Raw genomic sequence first — 19,733 nt, 5'->3', positions numbered from 1 at the left:
CTCGTCTGGGTGGTTCGTAGAAGGGCCCCCAGCGGTGAGAGTCTGGGTAACCGAGTCTAGCCACAACGCTGGCCACAATAATCCCGATTTTGTCATTCTGAAAGACGGATTGTATTCTGCGTTTAGAGAGAATTGGTGTATGAGTACTTTAACACTCGTGTCAACTTGCTTAAAATCATTTATACATTTCAAGGAAGGTTCTGATATTTCAACCAATAACAGATACAAAAATAAACCTGTCCAATAACGATGACAAGTAAATTTAAAACTCTTCTGGAAAGACTTAAACAATTGAAAATGTCCTCTACACTCTCGTGTAGGTTTTCCATTTGAAATTTAGTCAATATTAAGTATGCATGCTAAACGAACATGAATATATAAAGTATTATTTTTGACATTCAAAATCAAGCATCCTGAAGACAAAAAGTGTAACCTGGCAATCTGTATTGTGACCTCAAAGAATATTATAACCATTCTCCTGGATTCTAAAATGTTAAATCAAGTTAATATACTAAGATGGCTATATGGATGAGAAATATGTATTTCTTTTGGATATGTAATTAGGGAACAACTTTGCGATATTTTATCACTTGAAAAAAACAATGTGAAATAATATCATAGAAGACCAAGTCCGTTTTCGTAACTAATCAAATGCAAAATACTAAAACATGTCAAATGTATGTTATTGTACGCACAGGAAGTGATTTGTAAACAAACGTTTTATATATTGTATACTTTTCTCTCCAAATGCTGAGTTGCAAACATGGACTTGATTTGGTCTGTTGTTTCACACAGAAAAGTATAGCAATGATATTAATGATGCATCAAAAATAACTACCTACTTCTCACCCCTATGGCCACTTGAACACAATCAGTTAAGTTGTGAAATCTAATAAAAATTGTCACTCTAATTATCATTAGATGGTAAGTACAAAAAAACACGTGTTGAAGAGCGTCATTTGGCAAGTATAGCTGTTTGTTTCAACTCAACATACACAGTACTTACAGGTCATGTTGTGCCATGCATGCATCGATAAACACAAACTAACGATTCAAATCATTGATAACTATAACTCCTATTAAATTATGATAAGTCTGGCTTGTTTAATTGGCCAATAAATATTTTGATTAATTGTGTTCGAGACCAAATTGTTCTGCAGGATCTTGCTAAGTTCGCAAGAATATTGTAAATCGTGGCAAAATAGTTTGTTTTTGTTCATTCATTTTAAAACACACATCATGGATATGTATACATCACAAGTAATAAACAAATTTATACATAAAACAGCAACAACAAATTTTGAATACTTTGATCAAAATACACGAACCTTTCCTTTGAAAAAGACAACAAAAAGAAAAGAAATTCCACCAAACATGTTCAAGAATGAAATAATTTGAGATAAAGATTAAGATAACGGAAGAACAATTTATTGCCTTATCGGTATTCAACTGTTTATATCTTATCACTGAACAATTTACTTACTTTCATTCTATTTCAAAAATCTGGTCCTAAGTATTCCCTAACCTGTAACAAATTTTTGTAGAACTCCTATTTTCTGTCTCTATAATGTAATGTTTAATGAAATGATAAAACGTTAATCAATCAAGCAATGACAATGTGATGGCCTACTAAAATGCAGTCGTAATAATGAAATCAAAACCTTAAATTCCGTATGCGTGTGCTTTTACTGATGCGGCGATGTCTAAGTAGGGCGCCCTCACAGTCTACACAACCTCGTCCTTCTTCTTTACAGCCCTGTAGACGCAGCATGAAAAGATGAGCCCCATTATCTGTTAAAATAACAAAACGCAGAGTTATTATTACACGTCATTGGACAATTGTGGAATTGCTATGTTTTACACTTTCATTACTGACCCCATGTAGGTGGGATATCAAATTACAGTGGCAATATGGTTGAGAATTGGGGTATTTCTTTTGGATTTCCAATTGATCATAAAACTTTGATTCCAACTTGAAAGAATCACATGAAACAATAAATGACAAACAGTTAAAAAAAAAAGTGTGTACAAAGTTAACCTATGACACATTATTTTTCATAATATATTGAGCTACAAACGAGGACTGGGTGTAGATATTGTGTCATAATGTATAAAATATAATACATTGATTGTTATAACTCTTAATTTATTATAATGGTGCATAAATATTATTTTATAATAACGCCTGATAAAAAAAATTGTGTGGTACCGATTACGCTCGGGTAGGTAGATTTTTTTTTCTTTTTTCATGTGTGAGTGTCTATTTCAAATAGTTGTGTTTTCCGTTGTTTTACAAATGGTCTCCGACTCTGTGTTATTGGTTTCTTTTCTTAAGATGTACAGCTATTAGAAGAGCAGTTTTATATTGTCTTTTTAAGATCATGTCAGTTTCTGCATCCACTATTTCTGGTGAGACGTCACAATTTTCACGACTTTATTATTTTTTTCTCGAATATGTAAGAAAAAGTTTTGGTTCGGCAGTGAAAAACTAGGTGGGGGTCGAGTAACTAAACAATTTTTTAGGCCTAATGGTGAATATACATTATTGTACTGTGTCATTATATACTATTATATAGGTATATACAGGTATATATTTAAATTCTGATATGAGGCTATTTAAAACAGCCTATAAAATAACACTCCATTCATATTCATGTCAGTATGATTGATAATACTAGCTAATTAAGTTATATGTTCATGATTGAATTAACTACCTTGAGGTAAATCTCTCTACTTTTTTTATGAGAAAACTCTACAAATCAATTTTCCAACAATCACAGTAATTGTAGGAAGGATTTACAGTATTTGCATCAAATTCAGACACTTACATAATAAAACTTAAATTTTCCTTGATGAATTAGCATATGTGGACAAAATGAATGAATGATCACATGACATGACAATTGTATATGTGTTCTTTGTATGATTGTTACTAAACAATGGAGCACCATATGATGGCACACCTGTTGCCTAGCAACCAAGTTTATTGAGAAAATTTGAAGGTGTCTGTTGATTTTTTTCTTCAAATTTAGGATCTCACTGAAATAAACAGAGCTGGCACAAAAACACCACATCAACAGACAGGGTATGGGTAAACAATGGGTAAAACACTAACAATAACATCTGTAATAGTAACATTATCATAGACAGTGAAAGTCATTTTTGAATTATTGAAGGTCATTATATTGCCATACACTCAGTGATAAATAGCCCAGTCAAAGAACCTAAGTGATAGAAACATTTTTCAGTTATCCAAGAGAAATTTTGGGATGAGTTTGAAAACACCAAGGTATCACAAGCAGGAGCAAAAGGTAAACGTGAAAAGGTATTGCAATGGAAATTACATGATATCAGTTCTTGCTACCATGGCAATTTCAGAAAAAAGAACAATGTAAAGAAAGGGGAGTAGAGAGATAGACAAAGTCAGACAAACCAGGATTGGAAGTTATTAGCAAGGTTGAAGATGAAGAGGTCCTTCTATGTCACCACATTCTCCTTCTTTTTAAGTTCACAGATAATACACAAAGCTAACACTAGTCCCAAGATCTGTGCAAGGAAAGAATCAGGACAGGAGAAAAAGAAGCATGGTGTAGTTAGCATATAGCAGTCCTACAAGTTGGATTCTCAATATTAAAGTGGCACAAACTGAGTTTATGAGCTTTTTGACTCAAATGAAAATATTCACCTAAAACCTGGATTAAAGTATTCTAGTAGAATGTTAATGTCAATGCAGGAATTCTATGACATTATAAGTGTTATCTGTCATTGTGAAAACAGTTGATTGCATAGCACAGATTTCCTCAAAAGGTTTTCATACATATGATAACTTATGTCATTGGATTCATAAGTTATATCTTAACACTAGGTTTGAGTTCAGACAATTGCAACTGTAGTCTTGCTGCTAGACCCCTTGGGCTATTCTGCCCACTGTGATGTTGACCAAAGGTCGCTAGTTAGGGTGATAGCCACACTCATTATCTATCAGGAGAAAGCCCAAGGTCTAGCAGCTGGATGACTGCAAGTGATAATACTTAAGTATAATTCAGTAAGTAGAAAACTGCAATTACTTTTTTAAATAAGTAGCAACAATTATGTCAAAAAAACCTATAAACTCAGCTTGCACCTCTTTAAGATTTGATAACATTTCAAGCATAAAATGCATTTATGTTTTTGAATATATCATTTAGTTCCATATAGACAAATTTGTACTATGATAACCATATATCTAAAATTCACAAATATAATATACAAATGATATTTTGATAATGAAACCCAATAATATATCATATTACTAGGGCTACTTTTTTCATAAACTTCAAACATTATCTGTGTACTTACATAGGCCTGTGCTGCATTCCATTCTAAACTAATTTAATTATCAAAATATCATAGGTAATCATAGGTAATTATAGGTATCATTCATATTTGACATTTCTGATAGATTATAATTAATATTATTAATAAAGACCCAGCTTCTAGAAACAGTTCACCAAAAGGAAAACTGTTTTATTATATTTTATTATTATTTGACAATGACAGATTGTTGATATCAAATAACATGGTTGTAATAGTAATCGCATATAAATAAATAAATAAATAGATGACTTTCCTTCAAGGTAACCATGCTAAGTTCCTGGAGAACTAAAGCTGATCACTGACATTGAACTTTTTAAAGGTGAACTTAAAACACATCTGTTTAAACAATATTATAAACTGTATTAATGTATTACCATGTGTCTTTTACTAAGTAGTCATTTTATCCTTTTTGTAATTATTGTAACCAGTTTGTTGTTTTTAGCTTTATTATATTGTTTTACCATGCTTTTAAATCTATTTTATGTACAGCGCTTTTGAATATTTATAAATAGAAAAGGCGCTTTAAAAAATAAATAATCTTTAAACTTTAAACTTTATGTACTAGACAAGGAACTGTAATGTGCTGAAAATGGATGAAATCTGAAGTACTGGACATGGGACTGTACAGTGCTCAAAGTGGATGACACATATGGCGTATGTACATGTATAATAGACAAGGGACTGTACAGTGGATGAAATCGGAGAAGGTAAACTATACTTACCTCGATGAAAGCAATACCCAGTCCAACAGCACCAACATATAAGATATTATCAATAAGATATTGCTTCAAACTAGTGTAACAACCTTTAGAGTACATGAATTCATTAGGGACAGCTGCTCCAAAGCCAATACAGGCTGTCACGTTGGCTGGCGCTGGTATTTCACCTCCAATAATGGCACTTGGGTCTTCTATCTATTTCACAACACAGATATCATATATAGTGTAAGTAGAACAGTGTAATAAAGGTACCAAAATTATTCCTTAATTTATCACTCATGCAGAGGGAGAGAGAGAAAGAGAGAGAGAGAGAGAGAGAGAGAAACAAAGAGAGAGAGAGAGAGAGAGAGAGAGAGAGAGAGAGAGAGAGAGAGAGAGAGAGAGAGAGAGAGAGAGAGAGAGAGAGAGAGAGAGAGAGAGAGAGAGAGAGAGAGAGAGAGAGAGAGAGATGTGGTAGCATAACACAGCATGGAAACATAACACAACATAAATTTATAAACTTACATAGCAACACGTTGCAGGGTAATCCAGAGTAATAGACACACCACCAATTTGCATTGGTGTCTGATTGGTATGCCATAAGGAATCTTCCCAGTCAGTGTAATTGTCGATTCCACAGCATCTCAGCTAAAAAGTGTAACCATGGAAACGATCATTATGATGTATAATCTTATGTTGCTACTCTTCAAACCTCAGTAGCTATTCAACATTTATTACTGTTTATTTAATAGTTTAGATCAGTACTAATTCATTGTTGACAATGCAAATCAGGTCTGTCCTAAGGGGTCCTTAACCTAACAGAACCTAACTGTACCCTAACTTCCTCAGTTGAATAGTATTTTTTTACAATATTTTCACACATAAGTTCAATTGATGTAGACGCATTTTAGGTCATTTTCTTTTTTTTAAAGCGCGTTTTGTAATAAATGAATTAAGGAATGAATGAAAGAATTCTAAATAAATAAATACTTAAATTTTGCGTAAATGCATAAATGAATAAATAGATAAATAAATGAGTAAATATGTATTTTATCTAGAGCCAGGTAATAGTTCTACTTTTTTCCTAAACTGTAAATATTATCTGTGTACTTACGTAGGCCTGTGCTGCATTCCATGCTAAACTGTAAGTATCAGTTTCCTGTTCTCCTTGATATTTCTCCATACTTTGAGCCATCTCATCACGCAGCACGGTTTCAACCTATGAATTGAAATAAAAAACAGGTAAGGATGACTTTATGGAAAAACAATATGTGAAGTCCTTGAAATAATCTACATCTATTTAGTGTCGTCACAAGTTAAAAAATGAAGAAGAGAAAAGTTTGAAGAGTTTGATTTCAAGAAACCCCGTCCAGCCTATGGGGCACTTAACCATATTTTGTGCTTAACAGGGAGAGGTTCTGTGATTGGCTATAAGAGAATGGCTCTGTGATTGGCTAAACAGAGAGAGGTTCTGTGATTGGCTAAACAGAGAGTGGTTCTGTGATTGGCTAAACAGAGAGAGGTTCTGTGATTGGCTAATCAGAGAGAGGTTCTGTGATTGGCAAACTGGAAGAGGTTTGTGATTGGCTAAAAAGAGAAATGTTTTGTGATTGGCTAAACTGGAAGCAGCTCTGTGATTGGCAGGGATACGAGCAGTCACTTTTCCTTGGACTTTACATGATATACATTGTCAAAACCACTTTAAAATATAAAGAATCTCCACTCGGTTTGACTATCAAACGTGTATTCTGAATATCTCACAAATATCACAACAAATCGTGAGTTTGTAATATTAGTTTTTATATAATCCATATCTGAACTTTGACCTCTCAGACATACCTTATCCTGGAATGCAAGGACAACGGCGAATGCAACAATTTGGATTATGAATACCACCAGCAAGATGATAAAATACTGTGAAGATAAAAGTTGTTAGATTTTTATCATTTCATACATTCTTTCATTTCAAAAACATAATACACATTCATTTCTTGATTTAATGAAAAGTAATGATATATTTTGGAATCAAGATAACATTACTTCAGCTACATCACTTATAATTAACATTGGTAGTTGTCTAAATTTGAAACAAAATAAACAAACACTCATCAGAGACACTTAATAAATCCAGAACGGCTGTTAGGTACTATGAAAGTAAAGGTAGGTATAAATTTTATAAATTTCAATTTAGGCAATTTTGTTACCGTTATAGGTCTTCTACACCGACCTTTGGTATTTTGTATCTTAGAGAAATTACAAACCAATATCGCGATTATGTATCTAAAACAATGCAAATTGTATTGTATTGTATTGTATTGTATTGTATTGTATTGTATTGTATTGTATTGTATTGTATTGTATTGTATTGTATTGTATTGTATTGTATTTTCACTAATGTATGGATAATAAAACATACACTTACAGACACTAAAGCTACAATAGTGAAAGAATGACAAATAGCTCTAACAGCGCTAATGAGAGATTAAATCAATCAATTAATTAATTCCATAGAAGGCCGAACTTACCAAAATGAGCATACACTTGTTTTCACAGCATCCACCGCAGCAACCTAATCCTGCTAAGATAAAGATGAAGGCTCCCACGGCTATAAGTATGTAAGCTCCATTGGTGATGGCTGGATTATCCATAATACTCAAAATGTCGGGTTTGTAGAAATCTGTCACTACCCATATTCCAACGCCAAGGAATGCTGCACCGATAATCTAAAGAAAAATAAACAGACGGACAGCTAATGAAAATGTTGGATAGATAGGACATTAAGTATTGTAAATTATGGAGTACAGCGTTGAGTAAAAATAGAACTTAAGAATATGATGACGTCGAAATAATGCTAATCGTGATGATGATGATGATGATGATGATGTTGATGACAGTGATGGTGGTGGTGGTGATGGTGATGATGATGATGGTGGTGATGGTGATGATGATGATGATGATGACGACGACGATAACGGCGATAATGATGATGATGATGATGATGATGATGATGAGAATAATGACGATGATGTTGATGGTGGTGATGATGATGATGATGATGATGGTGGTGGTGGTGGTGGTGGTGGGGGTAGCGGTGGTGGGGGTACGCGTTGATGGTAATGATGATGATGATGTGAGACTGACATACATGTACCGTATGTCTCTACTTTCCTCGCTATCTCTGCCAAACACAAACATACACATACACATGCAGGCAAACGCATGCTGCCATCGACGATAGCAATGTCATCATCATTGAGAAAAACTGTTTACCATCAATTAATGTAAATCAGAAATAAATATGAAAAGAGGGAACCACTCTACTACGTGATTGTTATTAACCATATATTAATTATCATCTCTTTAAAACGTTTCCAAAACAACTGTGTATATACGACGATGATAGTGCCATTTTTGGATTGAAGCCATGTCACGTGACACTTCCTACTTACACTGCGTTGATGGCATATTTGTCTAGCTCAAACATTTGAAATGTCACGTGATGATAGTCTGAGATGAAAACATATGTTACTCTACATAAACAGATGGATGACGTCATTTTCCAGGACAATAACACACGTTTCCACGAAAAATTCATACCCAGTCACACTGTATTTACTTGGCATATTGCCATGATTAGTAGTATTGAAATATGGCATATCAACTTTTCTGTTTTAGAATATGTGTGTGTGTGTGTGTGTGTGCGCGCACGCGTGTCTGCGTATGTATGTATGTATGTATGTATGTATGTATGTATGTATCATTTATGTATGTATGTATGTATGTATGTATGTATGTATGTATGTATGTATGTATGCGTGTGTGTGTATGTATGTATGTATGTATGTATGTATGTATGCATGTATGTATGTATGTATGTATGTATGTATGTGTGTGTGTGTATGTATGTATGTGTGTATGTATGTATGTATGTATGTATGTATGTATGTATGTATGTATGTATGTATGTATGTATGTATGCGTGTGTGTGTGTATGTATGTATGTATGTATGCATGTATGCATGTATGCATGTATGCATGTATGTATGTATGTATGTATGTATGTATGTATGTATGTATGTATGTATGCCCCATGTATAAAAAATATCTGCGCTAGCGGCCATATCAAAGTACTAGATTAATTAAGTCTAAACGAAACTGCAATTGAAAACAAGTTGTACGCCATTTATCATATGGGTGACAGACAAGGCAGGTCTGTGTATAGATTAATCGATTTTGCAGTGAATGAGATAAAAATCCTTGTTAGATCAGACACGAATAACAGAAATTCATCTGATCGTGAATTCTATATAGTCCATATCCACACTTCAGTACTTTATACACTGAAACATGAAACCATAATGCGTTTAAAAACTCATCTCTGTAACAATTCAATGACTACGTCTGTGTTCATTCCGGAAAAGGTGTATCGTTTTTACTCTGTGTAACCTGTGGCATGTGTTTATTGCTAGTAGAAATATCTTAAAATGAGTTTACTTTATACTTGTTGATAAACTCTAAACACATATTACGTAAATGTCACAAAAATAGATAGAAAAATGTCGTCTTTTTGGTGGTCTGTCTTTGCGTTGTTGTGAAAGAAATGAGGAAATGGGTCTGGAACGTCCTACTCAATAATAACCCAATAAGTAAACACATCAATCAGTTATACTCGTGCATGAAACAATGTAACGCGCATGCCCAAAATAGACCCCACCTTTGTACGAGGTTTGATAGAGAGAATGGTTGTACATGACAGGTTGTGCGCACAGGACCTATATTTCCAAAGTCCATTCTGGTTTGCGGTATTTTTGGTTCATTAATGTTCAAGTTCCATGCAATGTCTCAGCATTACGTCGCTAGACTCATAGTGACAAAGGCCCCTTAGGTCACTTGTATTTTCCTTGGCTAAAAGAAGAACAATATTGGGGAATAAACATCTAATTATCCAGGCAAGTTTACACGTGGTCTGTAAGAAACGACGCGTCTTGTCACAACTATCAATGAGTTGACCAAAGCAAAGCATGAGGGCGCCCTAGCACAGCATACATTACAGCTCGGTTACCAATACCAGACGTACGTCTACATGATGTCCTTGCACACCTCAAAATCTATTATGGCTTGTATGACCTTTGACCTTAAGGCTAAACTAATTAAATAATAAAAAGGCAAGTTATTGACAAAGACGATGAAAAGGTGCACTAAAAATTAACTGTAGGTATCGACAAAGCTTATAATATAACTACGTTTACCATTGTTAACACAGGGACAAATTCTACGTAATCCTTGAAATTTATGGCTGTAAAAAAATCTATACTTCAACATTTAACGCTGCTAATTAATATTAATATGTATAGGCCTGTCACAGAACGTAAAGGAATCATTCATACACAAGATAATGATACACCATATGTTGCATTGAAATAACAACAAAATTACTGTATTGTTAGATTCAAACATATTTCAATACGTATTCAATGACAGGGGTGAAAGGTTAATAGAATTCCAGGCAATGAGGCGATGGTAGGATATTGGGGGAGATAAATCATAAATTTTATACAATGAAGAGTAAATGAGAATAATCCTAAGCTGACACTCTATATAAATGTAGTGTACATGTATCACGTGTTTACTTGTCAGTAACACTGTTGGATTGGATAAATGGTTGCTTTATCAAGAGAATACTTTGATCATCATCATCATCATCGTCACCACCACCACCACCACCACCATCATCATCATCATCATCATCATCAACAACAACAACAACAACAACATCATCATTATCATCACCACCACCACCACCACCACGACAATCAATAAATCTATCTATCTATCTATCTATCCATCTACCAATCAATCGATCAATCAATCAATCAATCAATCAATCAATCAATAGATCAATCAATCAATCAATCAGTCAGTCAATCGTCATCATCATCATCATCATCATCATCATCATCACCACCACCACCACCACCACCACCACCACCACCACCACAACAGGGTTCCTAAGACAGTACTATGGGATAAAGTCTTATACGATTCCTACATAACTGGTATTAAATTGTGCTATGAAACTAGAACAAACTCCATGAAGAGTTACTCATGGACTATTTCAGGAAATATGTGCTTTGAGAACTACGACATGCGTTTTCGCCACACTCCGCAATGGTTCCTCATTTACATCAATGGTTCCTCATTTACATTCTATTGTATCTTGTTCAAATTTTCGCTAATTTTTACCGAAAACAGTGAGCAGGAAATATCAGCGTAACCTCACAGTTTTCTATAAAGTATGAACCATAGCGAAAGGGAGCGAAGATGTGTCGGAGTCCTCAGAATACACATATGTCTAGAACTACGTAACTCGTGGTCTGAAGCCAACATTTTGTCTGTAGCAAATTGAGAAGCACATAATTATCTGTATACTTACGAAGAAGATGAGATTGAAGACAATAAGTAAAATCTTTGAACACTGAGCACAACCGCCTAAATCACCCATCTTGTATGTCCAATGAATAACAACCCACTGCTGCTAAAATATGTACACGGTATACCTGTAGAAATAGAAAATATAGCAATAAAAACATTGAGTAAATACATCAATAAAATTTAAACATTGTAATTTGTACGTATACCACGGATGATTGATTGGGTCATTAAGGCATCATTGCTGTAGGTAAAATGGGAATTAGTTCATGTAAATATGATTGTAGTTATAGGAGTGATGCGAAAGATAAAGACAGAGGTGTAACTAATACATGAATATAAATGACCTTTCTACAGTTTTACCATACCATATGATTGATTGCAGGATTTTTTTATGGCATATTGCCGGCAATGTTTGTTTGAACAGTACAACGTTCCATATTGTCTAGCGTGTTGTTGCTAATGTGTTTGTGCACACTTAACGCTACTACAGGTATGCTATCGAGTGTACATGCTTTGACGAGAACAGTCACGTGTTATTCTTCTTTCAATGTACAGTACTGTATATTCTCTCATATTTTTATTTTCTAGTCGACCAGCTGTGGATAACACAGACTAGACGGGCGTAAACCGGAAATTTAGCATAATTCATGTCACAAATAAATCATCATGTGACATTTCATTTCAAGTTTTTAACCACCAAAACAATATGGAAATCGTTCGAGTTATTCACATATTCACTTTAAAAACTGCTTAACAATATGACCACACGTCGACACAAGGGTGGGACACTTTTCAATGGTTTTCAGTCTTTGCTAGTAGTATTTGAAGGTGTGGACACACCTGTTGACGTACTGTACATAATATGATTCGTATAGTCATGACACCGCCATTACATGTGACGTGTTAATAATACGTCATACGGAGTCTCAAATCGTTATTGATTTCAAATAATAAGCAACGTGATAAAGGAAATGTTACTATATCGTGTTGGCAAATATTGTTGTAAATTGATTTATTATTTTTAATATATCAATAATACCGATGCAAAATTATATATTATGTCTGTACAATCACGATTTTTCCCAAAAAGTGTGTACACTATATTGACACAAATTAAACCAATGTGGTCGTTCTGGTGCTTTATGTTATGTTATGTTATGTTATGTTATTATGTTATGTTATATCATATCATGTTATGTTGTGATATGTTATCTTCATCGTCGCAAACCACGGCCTCTTTTACGGCACCGTCTAAACGTGCCGTCTTTATTTCGAAGTGTAGCGGAAGAATTAACAGCTCTGGTATGCCAGAACGGTTATCTTACGTTAAGTTATGTTGTGTTATGTTATATCATGTTATGTTATGTTGTGATATGTTATCTTATGTTAAGTTATGTTATGTTGTGATATGCTTGTGTTATGTTATGTTATATTATGTTATATGTTGTGATATGTTAATGTTATGTTATGTTATGTTAAGCTATGTTATGTTATGTTATTATGTTGTGATATGTTATGTTGTGTTATGCTATGTTATGTTATTATGTTGTGATATGTTAATGTTATGTTATGTTATGTTATATTGTGTTATTATGTTGTGATATGTTATTATCTTATGTTATGCTATGTTATGTTGTGTTATGTTATTATGTTGTGATATGTTATGTTAGTATATGTGTTATAGTTTTGTTAAATTCTATCTATCATTTTAGCTAGTATGTAGAACTCAGAGTCACTCTAAGATGTGTCGTGTCGTCCAACCATAACCGGTCTGTTCGTGACTGTCGGTTGAATGATTGACACGACAACACGCCGTGTCTCGGCACAGACTATGTAGACAGCTGATATGGATGGTGTCAGATTTTGGCGCCAAAAACATTGTCGCGGGAAATGCAATAGGCGTCTATTAGTGTTAGTTTGTCCATAGACAGTGGAGGGGTCAATGGTTTGTCCATTTTTCTCTCTCTCCAGTACAGTAAAATTGGGTGAGACGTTTGATGACTCAGGGTCGCCTGATTTAAACAGTTTACTGCCATTACAACTTTATCAAGGAGAATAGTAGAGGGATGTCACGATATATGGCACAACAAAGAGACCGTACTGGCCAACCCACACTGAAGGGGACATGTTCCACATTCCAAAACTTCAAAGTCATTTCATTACTACTTTAATTTGAAGCCGGTCACTGATTGACAATATATCATTCACATGAACTGTACATGTTATGGCACGAGTTATGGCGTGCGTCGGCGGCGAGTATTACCTGTATAAGTTTAATACAAATATGTTTTTCGTGAATGAAAACTAAATTTAAAATAACGCAAGTAATCCAAAATCATAAATTAAATTCAAAATTTACTTCTTTTATTATTTTGAAACTATGAAATTATGTACAACATTGAACAATATATGCGGCAGATCGAACCTTCAACCTCCGATCAAACACGTTATAAAAATGGAGAAGTGGAAGTGTTTGCGAGGTTCGTGTTTACGCTGTGACTAAAGGAACGAAGTGACGAAGTATTTATGAAGGTTGCGACCCTGGGTTTACCACACAATCGTTTCGAGAAAGAAAGGCGTCTATTTCTAACACACACCAAGGTGAACTATTACAGCGAGTAATACTGATCACTTTCTCTATGTGCTACACTCGTTTACACCATTCATATCAAGTGTAAAAGTCATTCTCTCAAACCAGAGTTATTATTTCTACCACTACATTTTGTGGGAGGCTCGTTATTAAGAACGTTGCCGTAAAACAGGCCGTGGTTTGCGACGATGGTAAAAGTATACTGTTTCAATTGGTTTATTTTCAAGCCTAGCACGGCGGCGCTTTTCTAATGTGGTCAATTAGCAAATAGAACTACACTTTTACACTTATACATGCTATAAACGATTGTGCACTGTGGTACATACAGAAAACGCTTTACTTTGGTCTTATGGGTTCTATTGTACACCAAATCTACAGTGACAACATAGTAGGATAGGTTGAGTACCACGAAAGGCACATTATGGCGCTGGATACAGTCCAATACATTCGACCCGTCTCTGATGACCTTGAATGGGGTTATTTGTTATATGACTATATTAAGCGATACCTCATAGAAAACTACGAGGGTACAATGTCATGTCGATTTCATATGACGTCACAGTAGATCGAATGTCCTCGCATTTCTGGAAGTCTGTTGTGTTTGTTGCCTGGTCTCCATGGAACGCTGAGTGGTGTTTGGTGGTCTGATTCGAGGCTGAAGGAACTACCATACAAAAAAAAACCAACACGATTTAGTGCGTGTATAAAAGGAGCTATTTTGGTGATAGTTCGTTCAACCTCAGCTCAGACCATCAAACACCACTTCAAGCTATTGTGACAGGTCGTTCACTGATTTACGTCATCACACACTTGAACAATTGTTGTCATTATGTTAGGTGACAGACAATAGGATATACTGTAGCTTCTAGCCTGACATCAGTAATCACTACCGATTGATTTTTACAATGTGTACAACCCCCCCCCCCCCCATAGCTTCTAAGAAGAAAATGATGCATGTTACCCATGGAGGTAGAAGGATCCAAGCGCTACCATACCAGGGTAATATTATTTACTATTTGTACACCATGGACCAGGGTCGCAGTTTGAACTTTGAGAAGAAACTTGTGACACATACCATATGGATCATGGAAGTATAACTATATAGTATATACTTCCATGCATGGATGTAGCGCCCCCTAATATATCCATGCACATACACATAGAATATACCATCGTCGCAAACCACAGCCTCTTTTACGGCACTGTCCTAGACGTATCATCAACATTTCGCAGTACAGAAATATTAACTCTGGTTTTAGAGAATGAGAGAATGAGAGTGTACACACAGATACAACATATGTATGCAATGTATACTAATGTCTTTATATATATAACACACAAATAAACAATGTACAAGAAATCAATGATATCCAAAATTTTACAATCTTGTTATTGAGTAATCAGTAGCTAAATATTTAAATTTTAGAGTTTATGTATGTTTATCCATTTAAACCTATATTCGCTGTAACTGGAGAATTGTTTTGATGTGACAATTAACAATATTTCACTGAAAATTTGTCAAAATAATTAGACATTGTACATGTTAATTAATTAGATTGCATCCAAAAGTAGTAAAGTAGCGAGTTGAAATACTGTAGTGATTGCATTGAGATTTTGGGTGCGGACTCAAAATATCAATTTGATTAGATTTATTGTAACATACTGTGTACAGCTACACAAATACATTTACCAATTGCAACAGGTAATTCTGTGCAGTGCAGGGTGTACGATATTATGAGTACGTCATATCTCTAATATCGAATAGTTGTAATAAAACACCCTCCCAATTGTAGCCAGTGCATTCTCGCATACCAAACCCGATATTTCTTTCGTAGCATTGCGAAAGGGTGTGTCTTAGACGATGTCTTCAAAGAAGCTGTGACGGTTTACGACGACGCAACTTTAAAATCGTCAATTGTTAATTTTGCTTCCACTCTCCTCTAGTTGTGAACGCCGGCTTCTCATAAATCGGGGATAGATTTTGAGTGCACAATATTGTAATGTATAGTAGTACAGCCACACGACTGTCGAAACAGAATCTCCGAATCGTGACACACGCAACTACGACGCTTTCGTACCTAGCTAGCTGATGTCGTTACGATACACGTACGTGCGCGCGGTTTATGAACCCGGCGTACCGTACCCATACCCAACCGAAGTCAACAGCTCTGTCGAGTCGAAAACAGCCTGAGTGCAATGTATATATGTATGGTAGATTGTATTGCTTTAATGTTTATACACACCATATGTTCGCAAACCGATATACCAATATAAATTTTAGCATTACTACGAACAGACTGCTTTGAAAACTGGTGTTGTTTTCAGAACGTAGCATGTAGAATTTTAGCCTCATATGGAGGTAGAAGGACTTGTATGGTCATGTGAATTACATCGGAGGCCATCAAGGGCTTCTAATCAAGACAAATCTCTGTGCAATTTAATTTTATGACTAATAATTGTGTGACAATGACATTGTATATGTCTCAGACCATTAAAAGATGGGTAAAACACAAACATTATAACTGCGTAATACGGATGCGTAGGTACATCATGGGCAACTTGCGTACACCACGTACATCATAGCGTACATAGCGTACGCATACGTGTGTGATCGATCGTTGGGCTCGTCGCCATCACTGTTAATGTTAGTTTCACACTAGTACTGTCGATTTCAGGAAGGAAATGTACAAAATTCTTCACTGGCATCGTAATATTGGATGTCTCGAAACGGTAGAGTTGTATACTATCATAACATCAGTGACTTACCGTCTATTTGTGTCCGATCAGTGGCTAGTTATGATCACTGCCGAATTCACCAGCAAGCACTGTAGAAATATGCAAGTTACGTCTTGGTGAGATATAATACAGTAGCTTATTTACATAACAAAGAGAAAACTCGCTAGTAGGAGTGTTCCATTATTGCATGGGTAGTAAAAGTGTTTACGCCCATCCTTTATGACAGTACACGTTAGTTGCACAGTGACCATGTAAATTTTGTAATGCGGTGACATTGAATTTAGGACAGCATAGTCGGTTTGACAACATAACGCACACGAACTTATCAGTTATGTCAATCGCAGTCCGACACCTATCCAACGCGCCGTACATTCTATCTCAGAGGTAGATTCAATGACCCCCGGATGAACATTTGCAATGTGTACATGTATGTCTGGGGAGGGGAGACTAGCGGGGGAGGTCTTAGGGCCAAATGGGAAAAGTTTTATTTATTTATTTCATTTTTATTTTTGTATTACTCTTCATCACAGGTTAGACGAGAAATTACAGGATAATAGAAATATAATAACAATATACTACATCGAGACAGAAAGACCATAAATGCCATCCGATCAAAAATACTAGTAAACAATGAAAATACAAACATGAACCCTATATTGTCCACACCCTACAAAGTGTCCCTTGGTATTGACAAATTTGCAACTTGCACATGTTACTTTTTTTTAGCGATACATCGTCCTCACTTTTAAATAGAACAAAGACCCACTTTCGAACACTGGACAATGTACGCGTCATGACATATGTACGTCACAGTGTTAACGTGTTGTTCACCTGTAACGTGTTATTACTCACCCGAATGTCTTCAAGCGTAGAATAAGAATAAAAAGTGACGTATGATCGTAACATGAAACACACCCAGTGTGATTTACTTTGTGTTCGTTTACAATTGTTTACGGCATGGCTTTGTATCTGGAGTCTCTGTTGTCAAGAGTTAATCTATTTATAGCCCTTCCAATACCTGTGACGTAGTTAGAGCTATTGGCTATCGAGATTGATAATAGCAGTGTATTTCTACTAAACTCCGTAAAAACTACTACATTCTGAATGTTACCACAAGATCCCAGTATCGAGTGACAAATATCCGGGATACACACGAAAACAACAACAAATACAAAAATACGTGAAAGTTGCATCGTCGTAAACCACAGCCTCTTTTACGGCACCGTCCAAGACACACCGCTTATGGAAAGTTTTAGCAAGGAGATGTAAAAATAGATTTTTATACCTCCATGGTTTCAGCGATATCGTTCTTCAAAAGTAGAAGGTGTCAAGGCTACCAAGACCCTGAGTCACGCCTTTTTAATGAACAGTATGTTTGCATAATTTACAAGTAAATCATAGACAATGGAGATCATTGTAGAAATGTGTAAATACGATGTGACATTGTCTGAGGTTGAATAATACGTACTTCAAGGTTTGTGTATGTTCATAGACACCTAGCTACGTGGAGGGTCTATGCTCAGACACAAAGTAAAATATGTCTTAGTTGTCTCTGACTCAGACCATAGAATCCTAGCTACGTGGGGGGGGGGGGTACTATGCTCAAACCACTGGTTCTGGTGGTTTGAAGTCTATACATTAGTGGATTACAGTGGGATAGTTTGTTCTGAACCTGTCCAATCTTTTTTGTAGCTTTACCAAAACACGAAACTTTCATATCTAGATTCTTTCTAGCATGAAACAGGACTTGAAGTATACTCTTATGTTCATATGAATGAGCCCCTATGACCTTGCCACTATTACTTGCGTCGCATTGTATAGTAAATTGAGGTATATAGACCGTGATTTAGCAATAATGAAAACCTATGCACTAAATGAAGTGAAACAAACAATCGTAAAAAACAACAACCACCCCCTCCCAAAAAAAACACCTCCCACCACCACCACCACCAACAGCAACAACAAAAGTATCATGTGTTATTGACGGCTGAAGTCACGTCTGTATTTTGAAAAGCGAAATGAATTACCTGTAGGTAAATATAGATCATAGACGTTCAATGGTGTTCATATATCTGTTTTTAAATGTTTTTTTTTCGTTTCTCAATTCTAGTTCTCTTCTAACCAGTGTGAAATGTTTGATCTCACTTTGGTGATCTGACGTCTGATGTGTAACTCAAAATCCCTACTTCACATACATAACTTTGTATCAGAGTTAATTTATTTTTTCTCACACTGTATGTACAATCATTTCTTTCATTGTAACTTCTCTATATTGTCAATGTATCCTTTTTATGTTCAAGGTGATTTATACGCGCCCGATGGGCTGGGGGGTATTTTATTACCTCGTGTCACTAAAATAAAGAATAAAAAATAACTTACTACATAGTAATTATTTCCTTTTATGTTGAAACGTTCTTTGTCTTTCGAGTTGGGAATAGACTATGTATGAATTCAGTTTCACTTGATTACATTAACACGTTTTGCGATAAAACAATTATATACAACTGATTCACAAGGTACTTCACAAGTGATGAATCACTACAGAAAGTTGGCGCCAAAGTGGTTTTAAAAAAGCAATCGTTACCCTAGTAACAGAGTATCTGTCATTAGTTTACTTTTTTTTGAATTGTCAAGAATCTTTTGTACGTCAAATGTTGATGTCATCAGGATACAGGTTGCAATTATAGAACATTTTATTTAATGAAATATCGATATAAACTTCACTTGCAAATTATCAAATGACCAGAAAATGACGAATTGTTAACCTTCTAATTTTACTACTCTGGCAATCGAGGTCTCAGTTTACTAAATAGACACAAACTAAAACTAAAAACTATAGTTAGTGTTCACTGTAGTAGATTACTCAAGTGCACGTGGGTGATAGCGGTGCATCTGACAGGCAAATCTAATCACCTTGTGAG

The 19,733-nt window shown here is 35.2% G+C and overlaps 1 protein-coding gene across 2 annotated transcripts; it reads right to left on the bottom strand.

The window, feature by feature from the left end:
• Window positions 1-1,691: 1,691 nt before the first annotated feature.
• Window positions 1,692-16,936, bottom strand: LOC144448326 (CD151 antigen-like). 2 transcript variants are annotated; one of them, XM_078138521.1, is made up of 9 exons: window positions 16,843-16,936; window positions 11,488-11,611; window positions 7,580-7,777; window positions 6,894-6,968; window positions 6,169-6,273; window positions 5,580-5,702; window positions 5,079-5,270; window positions 3,434-3,546; window positions 1,692-1,791 (listed from the first exon to the last, which is right to left on the bottom strand). In XM_078138521.1, exons 2-8 carry the CDS (start codon window positions 11,554-11,556, stop codon window positions 3,478-3,480), a joined length of 831 nt encoding a protein of 276 aa, XP_077994647.1. In that variant the 5' UTR covers window positions 11,557-11,611; window positions 16,843-16,936; the 3' UTR covers window positions 1,692-1,791; window positions 3,434-3,477. The 2 variants fall into 2 exon arrangements, with proteins under 2 accessions (XP_077994647.1, XP_077994648.1); XM_078138522.1 differs by lacking the exon at window positions 3,434-3,546.
• Between the last annotated feature and the right edge of the window lie 2,797 nt (window positions 16,937-19,733).

Source organism: Glandiceps talaboti, chromosome 17 (genome assembly GCF_964340395.1).
Source record: "Glandiceps talaboti chromosome 17, keGlaTala1.1, whole genome shotgun sequence".
NCBI lineage: Eukaryota > Metazoa > Hemichordata > Enteropneusta > Spengelidae > Glandiceps > Glandiceps talaboti.
This window is presented reverse-complemented; position numbering and strand designations above follow the sequence as displayed.